This window comes from Leopardus geoffroyi, chromosome B2 (assembly GCF_018350155.1).
Source record: "Leopardus geoffroyi isolate Oge1 chromosome B2, O.geoffroyi_Oge1_pat1.0, whole genome shotgun sequence".
NCBI lineage: Eukaryota > Metazoa > Chordata > Mammalia > Carnivora > Felidae > Leopardus > Leopardus geoffroyi.
This window is the reverse complement of record NC_059332.1, coordinates 89,598,268-89,618,850: the sequence shown is the minus strand read 5'-3', so window position 1 is coordinate 89,618,850 and position 20,583 is coordinate 89,598,268. Positions and strand designations below refer to the sequence as shown.

General features: G+C 43.8%; 1 protein-coding gene across 6 annotated transcripts in view; it reads left to right on the top strand.

Moving 5' to 3' along the window:
• The first annotated feature begins 2,135 nt into the window (after positions 1–2,135).
• FAXC (failed axon connections homolog, metaxin like GST domain containing) overlaps positions 2,136–20,583 on the top strand; it is a 72,541-nt gene continuing 54,093 nt past the window's right edge. The window contains exons 1-4 of one of the 6 annotated variants that reach the window (XM_045499107.1): positions 2,195–2,210; positions 2,993–3,114; positions 8,874–9,009; positions 13,417–13,497. In XM_045499107.1, the coding sequence (XP_045355063.1) occupies positions 3,008–3,114; positions 8,874–9,009; positions 13,417–13,497 (324 nt within the window). In that variant the 5' untranslated portion in view covers positions 2,195–2,210; positions 2,993–3,007. Of the gene's footprint in view, positions 2,211–2,388; positions 2,496–2,722; positions 3,115–8,873; positions 9,010–13,416; positions 13,498–20,583 lie in introns of those variants that run through there. The other 5 variants (XM_045499106.1, XM_045499109.1, XM_045499108.1 and 2 more) reach the window with 5 other exon arrangements.

Genomic DNA, 20,583 nt, shown 5'->3' with positions numbered 1-20,583 from the left:
CCAGAGCCCGATGCAGGGCTTAAACCCACAAGCCTTGAGATCATGACCTGAGCTGAAGTCGGACGCTTAACCGACGGAGCCACCCAGGAGCCCCTTAAAATTTTTTTAAAGTTTATTTATTTTGAGACAGAAAGAGAGAGCATGTGCGTGTGTATGTGTGTGTGCTTACACACACCCCCACACACAAACAGACACGCACACGTGGGGCAGGAGCAGAGAGAAGGAGAGATAGAATCCAAAGCAAGCTCTGAGTCGCCATCATGGGAGAGCCTGATTCAGGGCTCGAACTCAAGAACTGTGATATCACGACCTGAGCCAAGATCAAGAGCCCACCACTTTGTGCCACCCAGGTGCCCCTGCCTCCTTTCACTTTTATACAAGCTGAGTTTTAATAATCTTTCTTCTCTGTCACAGGTCTAAAAGCTAACTTTTAATCTGCATCAGATTAAGATTATATTCTAGTTTTTCTCACAGAATTTATTTACACACGCATCTAAAAATAGTTCACCTCATGGTGTCTCTGAAAATGTAAACCACACTTGAACCAAAGGCCACATAATGTTCAGAGAGGATCTGACAAGTCCAGGAATGTCCACAGGCCCCCAAGAGTGAGTGGGGTAGGTTGGCCTACCAGAAGAGCTATGACAGTAAAATGCAGTAAGTGGCTCTTGGGATCAGACCATTCAACTTCGTCTGGTTTCTAACTTGTTTCCCAGACACAGATTTTGCCAGTATTGATTCTCTCTTTTGCCTTCCATGAAGGCTTCACTGAAGGTAACTTATGCTCATCCCCGTGACTGAACCTAGACACTCAGTCATAGAGCTCAGTACCGAAAAACAAACGGTTACTTTTTAAATATTGGCTCAACATTTAATGGAAGCAAAGGCTGAGTGCTCTGTGGAAGGTCACAGAAGAAGAATGAAGAATGGCTGGTGTCAGCTCCTTGTCCCATCTGGGCACAGAGCATTTCTGCTCTGATCCCGAACCTGCCCACTCTGCTTCTTGTGAACGAGGCCCCGAAGCCTTCTGGTCCTTCTCCCTGGAGGAATCTGGTGACCACCTGTGTCACTCCAGCAGGCCCTTGGGTTTCACTCCCACAACCTGCTCAAAGGAGTTCCACTTCTGAGTACACACACTCCTTCTTCCGGAGAGGTCAGGGGTACCTACACACTGCTGTATGGGACCCCTCCCCAATCCTGGTTAGTACCTCCCATATCTCCTTCAGGCTGGCAAAAAGTCCATGTTTTAGGAATATGACAGCATCCCCTGCTCTTCTAAAGGGCTGATGTGGCAGCGGAAGTAGAAGGGAAGGGGGAGCTTTCCTTCACTCCAGTGTCCGCCCTCTCAGGAAAAAGCTTGGAGGGTTCCCACATCCATCCTTTCACCTTGGGAGTGATAGATAAATCCCTGACTTGAATTTCTTTTTCAGTTCCTCCAAACAATTTTAAGCTATCCATGCTCTTGCTAAAGTTCATTGTATATCATAAAACCATGAAACATGACCCTATTGTTTGGACTTATGATCTTTTTAAGTTTATTTATTTTTTTTGAAAGAGAGAGAGAGAGAGAGAGAGAGAGAGAGAGGAAGCGCACAGAGACAGGGAGAGAGAGAATCCCAAGCAGGCTCCACGCTGTCAAATCAGAGCCTGATGCAGGGCTCAAACCCGCAAACTGTGAGATCTTGACCTGAGCCCAAGAGTCCCACGCTGCATTGACTGAGCCACCCAGGTGCCCCTAGACTTAGGAACTTTTAAAAATGAAATTAACCATGAAGTTAATGGAAAAAAATTGAAAACACACACACACACACACACACACACACACACACACACACACACACACACACAGAGTTTGCGAGATTTTCTGCACCGAAAAGAAAAGGAAAACAAACCAAAACACCCCACCTCTGCGGGTTCTCCCCATAATGACTTCACAGGGGGAAAGACTTGAGCTGGGTCTGCCAGAGGGGAAATCTCTCTAGGGTGCATTGTTGCTGTTACTTGTCAAACCAGACAAGCTCTCCTCTCCGTGAGCACATGGCCAAAGCCTAGGTAACTGTGCCCTGTAATAAGAGTGTTTTTATAAATTATGCAAATACACAGCGCCTTCCTGATGGCCAGAACAATCTTAATTCCCGACCTTAATCCGGGCGTTCGTTTCCAGCCCCCGCCGGGTGGCGTCTCCTGCCTGCCACTCGGCGCGGCCTCAGGTGAGTCCCGCGCGCTCCCCGCTCTCCGGCCTGCGGGAGGGGCTGGAGCGACGGCGGAGGGCGGGCCGGGGCTTGGGGGGGACCGAGATCCGGGCCCTGACTGCAGCTTCCTCCCGGCGGAGCCGCATTTCCAGGCACCTCCGCAGCCCTAGCCCTCGCGCGCCGAGCCGTTCCCGGCCGTGCCGCCTGGAGGCGCGGAACCCGCCGGGCGCGCCCAGCCCTGCAGCTCCGGCCGGGGCGGAGGCCGCCGGACCGCGGAGATGCGGGGCGGGGGCAGGGCGCGGGGTAGGTGACTTTATCCCGCCTGTTTCCCTGCCCCGGGGAGCAATGACATCACGCGGCCTTCTCCAGGCGCCGACACAAAGAGCGGCGCGGAGAGGCCGCTGCGGGGGGAGCCGGCGGCCGCCGCTGCCGCCCAGGGCCCCGGGGCCCCGCCGGCCAGGCCCGCCGCCCGCGGCCCTCGTCCTTCCTGCTCCTTCGCCGCCGCCGCCGCCGCCACCGCCGCCGCCGCCTCGGTCGCCTCCGCCCGCGCCGCCCGCGCCCCCAGCGCGCCGCTGAGCCCGCGCCGGGCCGCGCCGGCCTCTTCCCATGCGGGCGGCGCGGGCCCTGGGAGGGGCGCCCGCAGCCAGCCGCGCAGCATGCACTGGGGGGTTGGCTTTGCCTCGTCCAGGCCGTGCGTGGTGGATCTGAGCTGGAACCAGAGCGTCTCCTTCTTCGGCTGGTGGGCCGGGTCCGAGGAGCCCTTCTCCTTTTATGGGGACATCATCGCTTTCCCTTTGCAGGATTACGGTGGGATCATGGCAGGGCTGGGCTCCGATCCCTGGTGGAAGAAAACACTTTACTTGACCGGGGGAGCTTTGCTGGCCGCAGCTGCGTATCTGCTCCACGAACTCCTGGTCATTAGGTGAGCCGGAGAGAGGGCCCCGCGCAGGGGCGCCGAGAGGGGCACCTGGCCAGGGCAGGGCTGACTGACGCGAGGGGGGACCGTGCCAGCCTCTCGGTCACGCCGCCCAAAATGCCCAAGAATCCTGCCCTTACCTTTCCCTAGAGGCAGTCCGTGGTCACCTGCCCTGAGGGGCAGTTCGGAGTTAACGGGAGAATTAACCCGGTACTGGGAGGGAAAAACATTGGTCTCCCAATCCTTCGGCGCTAAAAGCAAAAATTCTCTGGGTTGTTGTGGAGCAAAATAGTCTGTTATGAAATGCCCTTAGTAAGATCCTAAGTGCAATGTTTGCAACAATAGAACTAGGCCTTGTAGAAATATTAAGTTACACTTTTATAAATGCCTTATTTGTTTATAGGTAATAATGCTGGAATGTTAACCACTAACCTTATCTTTTACTAGTTCTCCACTATCCTTCCCCATCTGTCAACATCATCAAAAGGCTGAAATTGCAAAACCTTCCAGAGACCTCCGGGTCCCTGTTAAAGAGGCATGGTCAATTGTAGTGGTGTGCAGGTTTGATGCAGCCTTAACCTGGTTATCTGCTGATCAGGTATTTAACGCTAAGCACCATATTCCGGATTCAGTGCCATTGTTGTGTGAACAGTAGAAGATCCGAGGACAGCACTAGCACATGGGCGTGTTTGACAGGAACACGGGAGTCACCCAGTGCCGTAAACAGTTTCATCCCCTGCCGCAGAATGTTTACAGGACTGACTCGGAAATACCAGGAAATGGAGGCCCCTACTGTTGGTACATCCAGAACGACATGAGATCTTTGTGTAGGGTAATACCATAGGCTCCTGGGATGGTCCTTTGGCTTGTGGATACATCGATTTATGGTTAAAATTTCCATGCGTTTGAGCCCTCTGTCCCCGGGAGAAGGCCAGAAGCAAGCGGTTCTCAGTAGCTCAGAAAATCCTTCGGCCAGTATTTTTTAAATAGTGAGAAATGTGTTCACATTGCCCTTTTCCAGCGGGGGAATCCTACACAATAGGCTATAAACAAAGACAGTGACAGGTGACCTTTAACAGGCCTGTGGGGATTCCTGGGCATGGTGACAGGCTAACGTAGGTATTTTGAATATTTCTAGTCTTTGAGAGGGTGGGAAATCATTTAGGTCTGAGGGAAGTACTGGCTTTCACTATTATTTGGCTATAATTGAGAAGTTTTATCTTGAACGTATTATATACATTGAATTCTCTCAGCACAGTGCCTTGAATCATCTAGTTGAACCAAGTAAAAAAATTGTAAGTGGATTATTTCTCTGGATTATTTCCTACTTTTGCTAGTTTTAGAACTCTATTCCAAGTTAGGAGGCAAGCTGTATGAACAACTAAAACATTTGTGCAGTACTTGAAACAGTAACCCAGTTGTTTCTCAGTTATCTTCCAGCCCAAAGCCTTTTCAGGATCCAGAACTGTGTGACTTCTCACCGGTTTAACACTTTGTGGAGGGGGTGAAGGCACAGCTTCATAGGACCAGCTCTAAACCTTGCTTTAATGACCTTGCAGAAATAGGGAGTAGCCCAGAGCTCATCCTGGGAGCAGGCCACGCCCTGGCAGGTGTGGTTGCTGGACAAGGAAGACTTTCTGCCCACAGAAGTGTCCTTCCCCACTTAGTGGACTACTTGGATACTTACTTCGATCGAGGCATGTTTAATCCTTGGTTGATTCACTTTTGTTTCTTGACAAATGTTTAAACCCTGGGTAGGAAATATGTTATAACGGGGTAGACAACCCTGTTATTATGCACATAACAAAAATGGCTGCCTGTTTTTGATCCCTTAGTAGGGACTCTTCATAGAAGTGCTTTCCTTGCCCTTATTTATCCCTCACAGCTCTCGTTGGATGTTTGATTCCCATTTCGTAGATAAGGAGAGTACAGCTGAGGGAGGTTAAAACACTTGCCCAAGATCACACGGTAAGAGTAGTAGAATCCAGACCTGGGAATGTGTGTCTGTGGAGTCTGTACTTTTTGACCACTGGCTCCTAGAAAGTGCCGATGTGAAATAAACTTGGATGGGGGTAGAGGAGGAGAAATGTAGAGAACTGGGGCATTGCTCAGGCAAGCGAGGCCTGTGGCGGGGACCAGAGTTTTTGACAGCCTCTAGTGGCACAAAAAGATAGGGGAGAAAGACGGAGCAAAGTCTGGAACTGACCATCGGAGGTCACAAGACAGAAACTTCCATTTAGAATGAACTTTAAGTTTCAGTTGTCTCAGTTTAAGCAAAACCAAACAATCCAGAATATGCAGGATGGAAAATACACCTGGAAAAGATCACAATGTCTGAGGTCATGGGCAACGGTAAAGTCGTGACCACTTGAATTGTCTGCTGCATGGACTTAACCCCAGTGTATGGCCAGGTCTCCAGTGTCTAAAGGAAAGCTGGCCAGTGAGAATTATTTAGGGAGTTAAATTCATGAGTATAAAACCAAAGGAGTAGTTTGGATTTTGTGCATGCTTTTCCCGCTGCAGTATTTTTAAACAAATATTGTCTCAACCCTCTACTTTATTTCCTTGAGTGGGGATAGCCTAGCAGTTATCTTAAATTCAATCCATTTGGAAATGTGTTGTGTGTAAAGCGAATGACTAAGTGATGATTTCGTTGTTGGTAGCTCATTTGCACGTTGGGCACTTGGGCTCAGCCTGCCCTAGAGAACTTAGGGAATGACAGCAGCCCACAGGTCCACCAACACCTGACCTCCATAAACAAACCGCTCATCAGCTGTACAGAGAGGCATTGTCATCTGTGACAGACAGCCTTCATGTTGGGAGGAGGGGCTAGTTTTGCTGCTCTGTGGGTATTCTTTCTTTTTTAAGATATTGTATTTTATTTATTTTTTAAAGCTTGTTTGTTTGTTTGTATGTTTATTTGTGAGCGCAAGCAGTGGAGAGGAGTGGAGAGAGAGAGAGAAAGAGAGAGAAACTCCCCACACAGGGCTCTAACTCACGAAACCGTGAGATCATGACCTGAGCCGCAGTCAAGAGTCGGATGCTTAACCGACTGAGCCACCCAGGCTCCTGTAGATGACCTCTTATACAGCTCTCATTATAAAGCCGCTTTAGAAAATACAGCTATGTAGGTGTTCTATGAAATACCTGCTCCTCTGATCCTAAGTTAGAGAGTAGTTCCTGCTGTGTGGAAGAAGGGCTCTGGAGCCAGAGTGGGTTAAAACTAACTTTGCTTTTAACCATGTAACCTTGAATATGAGAGTAAGCTTCTGGGCTACATGGTTTTCTCATCTGTAAAATGGGGATAATAACAGTAGCCTTCCTTATAGAGTTAATTGAGTTGAACGTGAAATGCTTAGAACAGAGTTAGACATGTAAGAAAGCATTCTGTAAAAGTTGGCCATCATTAGCTATTATAACTTTTATTAGAAAGTTCCAGGCTTGAGCGACCTGAGTCAAACTGGCTGTTTTGGTCAAATTAACTAAGAAATTGCCCATTTCAGTGTACTGCTTAAGACCTTGGGATCTGGAGGGGTGCCTGGGTGGCTCAGTCGGTTCGGCTTCCGCTTTCAGCCCAGGTCATGATCTTGTGGTTCGTGAGTTCGAACCCCATGTTGGGCTCTGTGCTGACAGTTCAGAGCCTGGAGCCTGCTTCAGATTCTGTGTCTCCCTTTCTCTGTCCTTCCCCTGCTCACACTCTATGTCTCTCTCTCAAAAATAAACATTAAAAAAAAAAATTAAGACCTTGGGATCTGGAGCTATTAATGACCTGATCTTAAAATGATATTCCTTGGACAAGTTATTTAACCTCTGTTAAGCTTCAGTTTCTTTATCTACTGTATGATACACTAAATTTAAACCCTAACAATATGCACTCGGTGGTGTTACTGTCAACATGAAATAAAATAATGTGTATGATGTATACAAAGTCATCGCCATATGCTTGTCACATCCATTCTTATTATGAGATGGCCCAAGTTAACCATTAGAATTAGATGTTTCTGGCCAGTGGAGCAGAAGATTTTATATTTATCTCCCCTCTTAACAATTCTTAAATTTTGCCTGGCTAATTTACATGAAAATACCACTCTGTGACTTGAATTATTCGCCTGGACAAAATCAGCTAATTGTCAAATCTAGTTCACGCTCTCTAGGAATAGTCTAAGTGGCTCCTTGATTTTAGTATCTGACCTCCCCTGCCTTTCATCTAGACGAAAATCTTTGTTTTATACAGCAAATATTGCCAGAAAACAGCAAATATTTTTATTCTTTTGACCTGACCAGTATTTTCAAAATGAGTCATTCTCAACTCTTTGAGTGGAATGGACGCTTTGCCAGTAAACTTCTCCAAAAGAGTTTGTTTCGCCGAACGCAGATACTATAGTAAGTGAGCATCCATGGATGATGTTACAAAGAGCTTGTCTCTTGCTTGGGTGAAAGTGGGTGTGGGATTAGGCTGGGAATGATGTGAGGGAAGCAGAGGCCCAGGGAAGGCCAAGGAGAAGAAACAGGCTTATCTGACTGGGAAGTGCTTGGGTGGAGGGAAAGAAGCGAGGGAATTGCAAAAGGTTCCTGAGGGTGGCGTAAGAGGGAAGCTGTGTGGGAGATGTTGTAGTTTAAGGGGATTAAAACTCTGTGAATGAGAATAGATGCTATGACCCCTCTACGGTGTTTGAGAGCTTGACCAATGTTTACAGATTTTTAAAATTTAATCCTCATGATAATTGGTGCAGAACTCATACTGTGTGCACTTTCCATGTGTGAGAGGAAGAGAGGCCTAGGGTAACATGGCCAGTAGGTACACATGGTGTACCCAGGTGTCCACCCTTGGAATCTAACGTTTTCTCTAATATACTGTGTCTGTTGAAAAGCTGTACCAGGGAAATCCTCCCACCGAAAAAAGTAGCCAAGGGGAAGATAGACATGTGGCTGAGGCTGGAGGAAGGGAAGAGGCAGGGGTATTAAGATCTGTGCCTGTGGTGAGAGTGGGGACCCTGGGAAACTGGAGAAGGTGAAAGAGAGCTCAGAGGCCAGGTTCCTTGGTATCCCACAGGTGAGAGGCCAGGTGAGGGCACACAGAGTTTGGAAGAGGGACCAGAATATTCAAGGTCTCAGATTCCCTACAGACTGGTTCATAGCAGAGTAAATCTGTGCTGTTATTCTTGGGTTCTATGGACAGTTTCATGATATAGTCTAGGGGTCAAGAACATAGACTCTGATTGCCTGGTTCAGTCCAGGTTCTGGCATCTAGCAATGTGACCTTGGGCAAGTTAATCCTTTCTGCCTCAGTTTCCTCATCTATAAAACACGGATAATAGTAGTACCTCCCTCATAAAGTTATTGTGAAAATTAAGTGAAATAATACCTGTGAACCCCTTAGAAGAATGCTTGACACCTAGTAAGCACACAGAATCATTTTTACCAATCCAACTTGTTTGTCCCTGGCAAGTAAACCTAGCCAGCTGGAGAAGAGGTGGGCCTCTTATAGAAAGCACTCTTCCCGCTCATAGGGCATAGTTATCATCAGAAGGAGGTTGATATATAGTTACTAACTAAGTCCTCGGGATCATGGTGATAGTTTGTAAGGTTCTCCCGTGTTTTGGCTAAGCTTCTACTCTAAATGCTTCTGGGTGAGGTAAGCCCCTATGACAAAGAGATCTGCTTGTTCATTGAGGAGCTACAACCCACCAGGGACCTCTGAGGAGCTAAGGGAATTGTATGTATAACATGTGGATTGTTCTTTATTTCTGTTTTGGTTTTGGCAGGAAACAGCAAGAGATTGACTCCAAAGATGCTATTATTTTGCATCAGTTTGCAAGACCTAACAATGGTGTCCCCAGTTTGTCTCCTTTCTGTTTGAAAATGGAAACTTACTTAAGGATGGCTGACTTACCCTATCAGGTACTTGTGAACAAATGTATCTTTTTTTTTAAAATTTTTTAAGTTTTATTTAATTTTTTTTTTTTTTTTTTTTGAGAGAGAGAGAGAGCAAGAATGAGCGGGGGAGGGGCAGAGAGAGAGGGAGACGCAGAATCCAAAGCAGGCTCCAGGCTCCGAGCTGTCAACACAGAGCCCAATGCAGGGCTCGAACCCACGAATCGTGAGATCATGACCTGAGCAGAAGTCGGGCACCCCGCCGACTGAGCCACCCAGCAGCCCCTAAACATGTTTTATTTTCATGACAGTCATGTCAGAGGGGGAGTTCCTAATCTCACACTGTGGGAAGGACTTGCTCTTGGTGCTGAAGGGGTGGGTGTGAAATTAGCAGGGCCCAGTCCTTACTAGATACTTAGGAGAGACTTGATTCTAGCGTCTGTTGATTTTTACATTGAATTTAATGAGGGATCCAAAGGGTATGGACTTTTGTAGGGTTCAGGGTCATGGTATTGCTTTTCTGACATAGAGTAGGCTTTGGTTAAGCTTGCATAGGCCTCCTGGGCAGCTACTAATAAAGGTGGGTGCCCACTTTTGCCCCACGTGGTTTTTTCCTTTAGATTTCTGTTTGACGGCATTATATTTTTGTCTCTCATGAATCCTGGGGGCAGAGCACCCAGCAGGCCACCAGGGAGATAGTTGTGGATTTTGTGAGAGCTTTTCCATGGGGCTCCATGTTGTGTTCCGATGACTTTCAGTGAAACATTTGCTCATTTCAGCATTAAAGAATGAACAGAGGAACGCAGTTAAAGGTATACATTTTTCTGTGAGTTGTGTCTCACAAATTTGACAGGTTGATTTTTGTTGTCATTCAATTCTATGTATTTTAAGAAAAATTTTCCCTTTTTCTTTTTCAGCTGAGATCTAGCCACATACAATATTTTAATGCTTTGGTTTTTGTTATTGTTTTTTAACTTTATGTTCAGAGCAGATAGTCTCTGTGATAGTGATTCTTTGGAATTTGCTGAGGCTTTAGCCTAATGTGTGGCTGGTTTTTATAAATGTTGAAAATAATTACATATTCTCTGTTTGGGTGAAGAGCTCCCTAGATTTACTTGAGTGTGGTTAGTGTATTTTTTAGATCTTGTATATCTCTGCTTATTTTTTTAGCCTGTTCTAGCAGTTTCCAAAAGGAGTGGGTTAAAATATCCAATGGTATTTGTTGATTTATCTTTTCTTCCTGCCATTCTCTCGCTTCTTGCTTTACGCAAGAGGTTATATGTTTAGGTACACATCATATGAAAGAACACATTTGTACTCTCTTGTTTCTTTTCCCAGTATATAGCACTCAGCTGAGTCCCCCCTTTAAAAAAAATTTTTTTTAAATGTTTTTATTTATTTTTGAGACAGAGAGAGACAGAGCATGAGCAGGGGAGGGGCAGAGAGAGAGAGCGAGACACAGAATCTGAAGCAGGCTCCAGGCTCTGAGCTGTCAGCACAGAGCCTGATGTGGGGCTCAAACTCACGAACCGTGAGATCATAACCTGAGCTGAAGTCGGTCGTTTAACCGACTGAGCCACCCAGGCGCCCCTCCCCTCTTTTTGTAATCTTGAATTTTATATTATCAGATATTGAGATTGATTCTCTAGCTCTTTTTGTTCATAATTGCTTGGTATATCCTTCCCCATCCTCTTTATTTTTTGTGTATTGTCTTTCATGGGCAATGTATTACTTATAGTCAATCTAAGACTCCTTAACTGGTGAGTTTTTCCATTTATGCTTGAATTATTCTCTTACTATGACTTATTTCTAACATCTTGCTTAAAGTTTATTTATTTATTTTGAGAGAGAGAGGGAGAGAGAGAAAGAGAGGCAGAGAAAGAGGGAGAGAGAGAGAATCCTAAGCAGGTTCTGTGCTGTTAGAGCAGAGCCCAACGCAGGGTTCAAACTCATGAGCCATAGGGTCGTTACTTGAGCCAAAATCAGGAGTTGGACATGTAACCAATTGAGCCACCCAGGTACCCCTCTAACATATTATTTAGTATTTTTCTCCTTATCATACTTTTTTTTTTTTTCTCATTTCCTGCTTTGTAACGGATAGATAAAAGAAAAACTTTGTCATTTAAAGCAAATTCTATTTATGTCATTCTGGTGGTTTCTCTGAAGATCCAAATTTGAGTTTACTTATCTCTCCCCATATCTCAAATGCTGTGTTGGTCCTCTGATGATACGAGTGTGTTACAGGTTCACATGATTCTTGGGTCTCACTTTTCCCAGCCCTGATCCCAAGTGTGTTGTTGTCTAATGTTTTAATTCTGGGATTTTGGAAATCCTGGCTCTTTTTTAGCAATAAACCTTACTAAGTTTCTGACCAGCCTTATTTCCCATATATCTCCTCTGCCAGGATTATTTCTTTTTATTAGAGCAAGTCCTTGATATTTTCCGATTGAGCCTCCAGTGAGGCTTATTATGCAGTGAACTTCTAGTGGCTCTGTGTGCCTGACGACGTCTTCATTATGCCCTCACATTTGACACAGATACGTTCAAAGTTCTTTTCCTTCAGGGCTGTAGAAGTATTATTCCTTTGTCTTTCTGCATTGATATTGCTATTGAAAAATATGATGTCAGTCTGATTCTTTTTCTCTTTCTCTCTGGAAGCTTTTAGAATTTGCATTTAATCTTGACATACTTAAATTTCACTATGATGTGCCTTGGTATGGGTCTTTATGCATCTTGTTTGGTCCTTTCTAAACTCTTTTAGTCTGAAGTCCTTAATCTTTTTTTTTTTAATTCTGGGGAATTACTAATCTTCTTCACATTCTTCTTCCTTTTTTAATTGGTTTTACCCTTCTTTTTTGTAAGTTTTTTTCTTTTAAGTTTATTTGAGAGAGAGAAAGTGAGAGTGTGAGAGAGAGCAAGGGAGGGGCAGAGAGAGAAGGAGAGAGAATCCCAAGCAGGTTCCATGCTGTCTGCACAGAGCGTAACATGAGGCTCGATCTCACGAATGGTGAGATCATGACCTGAGCCGATCAGGAGTCAGATGCTTCACCGAATGAGCCACCCAGGCACCTCTACCCTTCTTTCTTGTGCCTGATTATCCAGATACTGAAATCTCTGCCTTTATTTTCTGTATTTTTGAACATACTCCTTCATTCTTCTTTCTTCTGGGTGATTTCACCTTTCTGAGCCATTGTACCACTCTGTTCTCTTCTTGTATCTGTCATACTATTTATCTATTGAGGTCCACTTTTATTTTTCTTCGTAATACTTCTCCTGTGTTTGTATTACAACTTCTTCTCTTATACCTTAGATGACATTTATTATGCTAATTAAAACTGTTTGGTCTGTCCCCATAATCCTGCGTCATGTTGTATTTATTCAGTCTGTTGTTCTTCTGTTACAGTGGTTGTATGCCTCAGGTGTCTATTTTTGTTTGTGATTTCCTTTTACCAGAGATGTCAGCTTCCCTGCCTGGGAATTTGTAGGGGGCAAGGGCGAAAGCTTAGCCTCTGAGGGGATGTAGGAAAAGTAAGGAGGTGAGCCCCAGGCATCCCCAAACCACTCCTCCAGATGCCTCCTACTGGTCTTACAGAGTAGCAGCATTGGGAGGAGGTGGTCTCCTTAGCCGGTAACAGCGGGAGCCAAGCTTTTGGCTTCCCTGATAGTGACGTTACCCCTCCAACTGCTGACGCCCCCAGGCCTCTGCTTTCTGAGCCAGTTTCTCTACAGAAGAGAAGGGGTGGGGTGGTAGTGATTCTCCTAAGGCGGGGCTGGGATGAGAGGCGTGGCATCCTCTTGGCTTGGGGGCCCCACTGGGGGTGTGTTGGAGCGGCACCTGACCTGGCTTTGGGTGAGGGGCCCTGGGAGGGCATGTGGTATTTGGGGGACAGAAGGAGGTTCTTTATGACTGGGAACTGGAATGCAAGGGCTGAGTCTGGAGAGAGGAACAGAGGGATCATTCAGGACTTTCAAAGCAGGAATAGAGGATAAAATAGCACTAAAGACAGACAAATCTTGAACCATCTAAAGGCAGTGGATCAGAGTTCAAAGATCACTGTTCAGCTTGGTGTTGGCAGTCGGCACTGGAAAGCATATGTCACTGAGGGGCTCACACTGAAGGAAGGAACTGCTACCCAGCAGCTGCCTGTCTCTGTCCCATCATCACTCTTGACTAAATCATATCCATCAGCCTTGGCAGCTTTGGGGCAGTCAGGGTGCCAATACCAAACGTTGTGCTCGGTAGCCTCTCGTGGCTCCTGGGTCTCTTGCGCCCCGCCCCCGCCCCCGCCATTGATGAAGCGGTTCTGCTGTTTGCGGGGCTGTGGCAGCTGCCAGGGCGTGCTCCCCTTTCCCTTCTTGTCTTCACGCCTGCAGGTACTGACTGCTGTGGCCCTGTCCTTACCAGTAGCCTGACTACCTTTGTTCATGTTGCAGCTGCTTTTAGTTAGTGTGTCTGGAGCAGCGGGCACACATCTCACCATGAAGCCTGAAGCTGTTACAGAGGCCTTCGAGGAGGTGACCGCTTACCCCCTTGCAAAATTATTATTTCCTCTGTGTGTGTGTGTGTGTGTGTGTGTGTGTATAATTTTTTTTTTCTTTTAAAGAAAGGTGTAGGTGTGCTTTTTCTTCTGTGAGGTCTCTATGGAAAATAAATGGAGGGGATGGTCAGTTCGGGCAGAGATTTAGGTAACAGAAAAATGGTTCTGTGGTTTAGAAAGGGATGCTCCGTGCCTGTCCCAGGTGCCTGGGGACCTGTGTGCCATCAGTGAGGGTTTGTGCTCATGTAAGTGGTGCCTGGGAGGTGCTGGAGGGCTCAGCGCCTGGACTCGTCTGTGCAGAGGCATTTTGTCAGAGATCCAGAGAGCTCTACTCTCTGCCCCTTCTTTGTGCTGTGCCTTAAAAAAAAGAAAAAAAAGGTTAAGATGCCATATTCCTAAGAGCACGACTTTATAGTTGAAGCTTCTTTATTTTGTAACCTAAGAGGGACTGGAATAAATATTTGATGACCATTAGTAGGAACTCACAAGGCCTTTTTTTTTTTTTTTAAAAGCCTGATCTATTGGCTACAGTTATTATCTTCTAAAAATCAGGTTATAGGGGCGCCTGGGTGGCGCAGTCGGTTGGGCGTCCGACTTCAGCCAGGTCACGATCTCGCGGTCCGTGAGTTCGAGCCCCGCGTCAGGCTCTGGGCTGATGGCTCAGAGCCTGGAGCCTGTTTCCGATTCTGTGTCTCCCTCTCTCTCTGCCCCTCCCCCGTTCATGCTCTGTCTCTCTCTGTCCCAAAAATAAATAAACGTTGAAAAAAAAAATTAAAAAAAAAAATCAGGTTATAAATATTGGTAGGTCAATTTCAAAAACTTTTCATTTTGTAATAATTACAGATTCATATTGGGGTCCTGCAGATATGGTTAATTTTTTTTTTTTCCAGAACGAAAATAGCTTTACTGGTGTTGTTCTAATTACACATAGATGCCATATAGTCCTGATAAGAATTTCAAACAATACTTACACAAAAGTGTAAGTGGAAAATGAAAGTCACCTGCCATCCTGGAGGTTGGAGGTTACCATCACTGATACTTTGGTCTCCCTTCCGTACATTTCTCTGGACATGGATAAGGACACCTACATCATTTGCCATAACTGGTTGTAGAGGAAGCATGTATTTCACACAATAATTCTTTTTAAATAGGAGAAAGAGAAAGAAAGAAAATGACTCCTTAAGAACTCTTGCTTTGGCTTTCAGCCCTAACTTTTGATGGTTCTGTTTACTTGCTGATCCTGTCTGTTTTCCCCCACCATCTTTTTGTTTTGAAATTTTCTAAAGACAAGCTAAAAGAATAGTACTATAATACCCATATGACCTTCACCTAGATTCACCAGTTATTGCCTATTTTTGCTTTATTTCTCTTTATGTATACCTTTGTGAACAATTTTTTATGAACCATTTGAAAGTAAGCTGCAGGCATCATGACACTTCACTCTTCAGTACTTCAGTAGGCATCTCCAAAAAATAAGGACATTGGGGCACCTGGGTGGCTCAGTTGGTTAAGCATCTGACCTCAATTTCAGCTCAGGTCATGCCCGCATCAGGCTCTGTGCAACAGCGTGGAGCCTGCTTGGGATTCTCTTCCTCCCTCTCTCTCTGCCCCTCCCCTGCTTGCATGCTCTCTCTCTCTCAAAATAAAGAAAAACATAAAAAAATATGGATATTTTGTTTACAAAGCTACAATACATAGTTGTAAGGAGAAGTACTCAAGTTTTTTCCTTCTTACACAGGGGAAAACCCAGTTTTTCCCTATTGTGTGTTTCTTGTGAGTCTCCTTTACTACTAACATAAAACCCTTCATTTCTGACACTTCTGACAGATGTGAGGAGGTTCTTCCCCCACACCAGGCAACTCTCTGTGACACCCTCTGGGTGTCCTACAATCTAATTCAATTCTGATACCCTACCTGGATGCACTGTCAGATCCCACACTTTAAAGGCTCAGTCTCACAGACTGTATCCCTCCCCCTCTACAGAACTCAGGGAAACACTTCTGTTTATCAGTTTATTAAAGATTACAGTAAAAGATACAAATGAATTGAGGTGCTTGGGTGGCTGAGTCTGTTTAGTGTCTGACTCTTGATTTCGTCTTGGATCATGATCCCGGGTTTCGTGAGATCAAGCCCCACGTCGGGCTCTGTGCCAGCAGCATGGGATTCTCTGTCTCCCTGTCTCAGAAATAAATAAATAAACAAACATTAAAAACAACAGCAACAACAACAAATGAACAGCCAGATGAAGTCATACTTAGGGGGAGGTGTGGGAGGGTCCCAGTGTAGAAGCTTCTGTCCTTGTGGAGTTGGGGTGGGTCACCCTCCCTCTATGGGTGTTTTTGCCCACTGGAAGCTCTCTGAACCCCATGCTTTTGGGATTTTATGGCTTCCTCACATAGACGTGATCAATTATTAACTCTATTTCCAGTCCCAGAGAGGATGGAGGAGGGGGTGGGGCTGAAAATTCCTGGCTTCTAATCAAAAGGTTTGGTCTTTGTGGTGACCTGCCACCATCTAAAAGCCATCCAAGAAGCCCACCCAGAGTCACCTCATTAACACGAAAGATGCTTCTAGGAGCTCTTGTCCTGGTGCTTTTATCATTTATGAATTTTTATAAGGCTTTTAGGAACTCAGTTCTGAGAACTGGGAGCAGAGACCAACGTATATATTTCTTATTATTTCGTGACAGTGGATGCATGGACTTTTTTTTTTCCAATGTGGTATAATCCACAGAATTTCTCAAATATCTGAAATTTAGCCAGTGGGAGACCTTTCAAGATGGCTCCAGGGGTGCAGTGAATGTAATGGATATATATTTAGCTGAAAAGTTGGGGTACCATGGCTAATGTCGCAAGTCAGTGTCCCAAGACTTTGGGATTTCTTTTAAGGTTTCACATTCTGCATTTCCCAATGGTGATGGTGATGTTAATACTTCTGATGAAGGCACTTGTCAAACACTTCATTGTGCATTTTCTCATTTACTCCTATGATTCTTGATATCCCCATTATGTAGTTGAGGAAGTTGAGGCCCAGGGGAGATTAAGGGAGACTCAGAGAGGGACCAGGGTCACACTGAATAAATGATGGAACCAGACTTTTAAACCCAAAGTCTATGGTTTTCACTGCTTTGCTAATAATGTAGTGTAAGTATAGATTAATCTCACCCAGGGCAGACTTACAGGGGGAAACTTCAGCTCAGAAATAATACAGAGGTTTTACCTCTTCATTTTTCTTCTCAGAATTACTTTCAGAAACTCCCCTCAATGGGCCCAGTCAGACTCCAATTGCTTAAATAAAACAGACCAGGCGTTCTTTAATATATTTAAAGAAGTTAAAGAAAATTAAGTATTCTTTTTAAAATAAACACTTTTATTTTAAAAGTAACAAAACCACATTCTGAAGAATTGAAATTCATGGAAAGATCATCTGCATCTCATAGTCTTGCCAGTTACTTTAGACATTTTTGTCTCTTTTAAATGTTCTTTGAAAAAATAGAATTCATCTCATTTTTAATTAGGTACGATCATAGTGTCTCTAAAGTATTATTTTCTGCTTTTTTACCTAGTAAGCAAAATACATTTCTTTTTAGCTGGTATTTTGTTATTTTTATTTTTATTGGAGTATAGTTGACATACAACGTTACGTTAGTTTCAGGTGTACAGCCTAGTGATTGACAATTCTACACATCATAAAATCCCACAGTAGGTGTAGTTACCGTCTGTGACCATACAAAGTTACTACAATACTATTGACTATATTCCCCAGCTGTACTTTTCATCACTATGATTTATTTATTTTATAACTGGAAGTTTGTGCTTCTTAATCCCCTTTACCTACTTTGCCTGACCCCTACATCCCTTCCCCCTGGCAATCACCAGTTTGTTTTCTGTTTTTATGAGTCTGTTTCTGGTTTGTGTGTTTGGGTTAGTTTTTTAGATTCCACCGATAAGTGAAATGATACGGTATTTGTCTTTTCTGTCTGATTTATTTCACTTGGCATAATACCCTGTAGGTCTATCAATATTGTTCAGATTGCAAATTTCATTCTTTTTTATGGCTGAGTAATATTCCACTGTCTCTCAGTCTCTCTATCTATGTATCTATTTATGTATCTATGTATCTATGTATCTATCGGTGTATCTATCCCACATCTTCTTTATCCATTTACCTATTGATGGACCCTTAGGTTGCTTCCATACCTTGGCTATTGTAAATAATGCTGCAGTAAACCTAGAGGAGCATATGTCTTTTCAAATTAGTGTTTTTGTTTTCTACGGGTAAATACCTAGTAGTGGAATCACTGGAGTGTATGTTCTGTCTTTAATTTGGAGGAACCTCCAAACTGTTTGTCATAGTAGTTGCACAAATTGACATTCCTGCCAACAGTGCATGAGGGTTTCCTTTTTTCTATGTTCTCGCCAACATCTGTTGTTTCTTGACTTTTTGATACTAGCCATTCTGACTGGTCATATCTCATTGTGGTTTTGATTTGTATTTTCCTGATGATTAGTGATGTTGTGCTTCTTTTCATGCATCTGTTGGCCATGTAAGCGTCTTCTTTGGAAAAATGCCTGTACAGGTCCTCTGACCTTTTTAGAATCAGTTTTTAAAATTTTTTTAGTGTTGAATTGTAGGAGTTCTTTATATGTTTATATATGACTCCTTATTGGATATATCATTTGCAAATATTTTTTCCCATTCGGTTGGTTGCCCTTTTGTTTTGTTGATGGTTTCCTTTGCTGTGCAAAAGCTTCTTAGTTTGATGTACTCTCAGTTGCTTATTTTTGCCTTTGTTTCCCTTGCCTGAGGAAACAGATCCAGAAAAATATTGGCAAGGCTGATGTCCAAGAGATTACTGCCTGTGTTTTCTTTTAGAAGTCTTATGGTCTCAGGTCTTACATTTAGATATTTAATCTATTTTGAGTTTGTTTTTGTGTATCATGTAAGAAAGCTGTCCAGTTTCATTCTTTTGCATGTAGGTCTCTAGGTTTCCAGTGCCATTTATTGAAGAGACTGTCTTTTTTCCTTCATATATTCTTGCCTCCTTTCTCATGTAATTAACGGTATAAGCATGGGTTTTATTTCTGGGCTCTCTATTCTGTTCTGTTGATCTTGATCTATGTGTCTGTTTTTGTGCCAGTACCCATAGTGTTTTGATTACTGTAGCTTTGTAGTATAGTTTGAAATCAGGGAGTGTGATGCCTTTGTTCTTCTTTCTCAAGATTGCTTTGGTATTCAGGGTCTTCTGTGGTTCTACACAAATTTTAGGATTATTCATTCTAGTTCTTTGATAAATATTAATGGTATTTTGATAGGAATTGCATTGAATCTGTAGATTGCTATGGGTAGAGTGGACATTTTAACAGTATTAATTCTTCTAATCAATGAGCAAGATGATATCTTTCTATTCATTTGTGTTGCCTTTCAGTTTCTTTCCTCAGTGTCTTCTAGTTTTCAGAGTATTGGTCTGTTACCTCCTTGGTTAAATTTATTCCTAGGTATTTTTTTCTTTTTGATGCAATTGTAAATGGGACTGTTTTCTTAATTTCTCTTTCTGCTAGTTCATTGTTAATGTATAGAGATGCAACAGATTTCTGTATATTAATTTTGTATTCTGCAACTTTACTGAATTTATTTGAATAGATTTTTGGTGGAGTCTTTAGGGTTTTCTATATTTAGTATCATGTCATCCACAAATAGTGACAGTTTATTTCTTAACAATTTGGATGCCTTTGATTTATTTTCCTTGGTTGATTGCTACAGCTAGGATTTCCAGTACTATGTTGGATAAAAGTGACAAGAGTGGGCATCCTTGCCTTGTTCCTGATCTTAGAGGAAAAGCTTTCAGCTTTTCACCATTGACTATGATGTTAGCTGTGTGTTTTTCACATATGGTCTTTATTCTCTTGAGGTGTGTTCTCTCTATACCCACTTTGTTGAGACTTTTTACCATGAATCGATGTTAAATTTTGTCAAATGCTTTTTCTGTTTCTAAAAATAAAATTTTTGATGATAATGACCTACTAGAACTTTCATTTCCATAAGAGTCAGCCACTAATTTTTGCTAATCCAGTTTTTAAAAGCGATCTAGGTAAAAATGTACCAAATACTCAGGGAGGGGCTGGTTCAGAAGGAAAGGCAGAGGTACAAACAGTAATATTATAAGAAGAGGGGAGCGTACGCTGCATGACAGAAGCATGGAGGAAAGGAGATGATGGTTGCACCTGGGAGAAATAGTTCACCAACAAGGTGAAATTTGAACTAAACATTTTAGGATAGATACGACTTGGCAGAGGTTGGGGAAAAGGATTCCCGTAAAAGGTAAAGATTTTGCAAAGTCAGAGGGGTGGCAAAGACCTTGACACGGATGTGGGCAGTTTGAAATTCAGGAAACCGGAGGGGTTGATAGCAAGGGGGCTGGGCAGGTGGGCAGCAGCTAGAGGGCATAGGCCTAAACTGCTATGTGGAAAGGGTTAGAATAGCCCCATGTAAAACCACTGGATAATTTTGAGCAGCACAGAAATTTCTCTCTCTGCTGTTTGCATTGCAGTTTCCTCTGGTGTCAGTGTGCAGGATAGAATCCATCTGCAAATGACAAGAATCCTGAAGGGGCTGTGTTAGGAGGATATGGGTGCTATCAAGGGTGATCTGAAAGAGGTGCTAGGTTATATGGTAAATCTAGATCTTTAGTGTACACATGAGTATGTCTGATGTAATAGCAACTTTTAGAGGTATGTGACATTTCTCCTGGTCAACATCAAGGGAAATGTCTAGGGTTGCCATGTATTGTTGTGCAGGTTGTTCGCTGCACAACAGAGCCTGGCTAGGGAGTAGGGGCGACATCTGAACCCACTTCTGCTTGCCAAGCTGTGAACCCTGGCATAGACTCTATTTACCCAGAGGATGTTCTGTTTTCCAAATCGCAACAAAAACATATGGCTAACAGCAGCCCCAATAACTCCCTTTTCTAGGCTAGGCACAGAATGAATTTCTTTAGAATAAGCAATGAGATACAGCATACCAAGAGACAGGGACCAGTTAAAGTCCCCATTATTCTCTACCA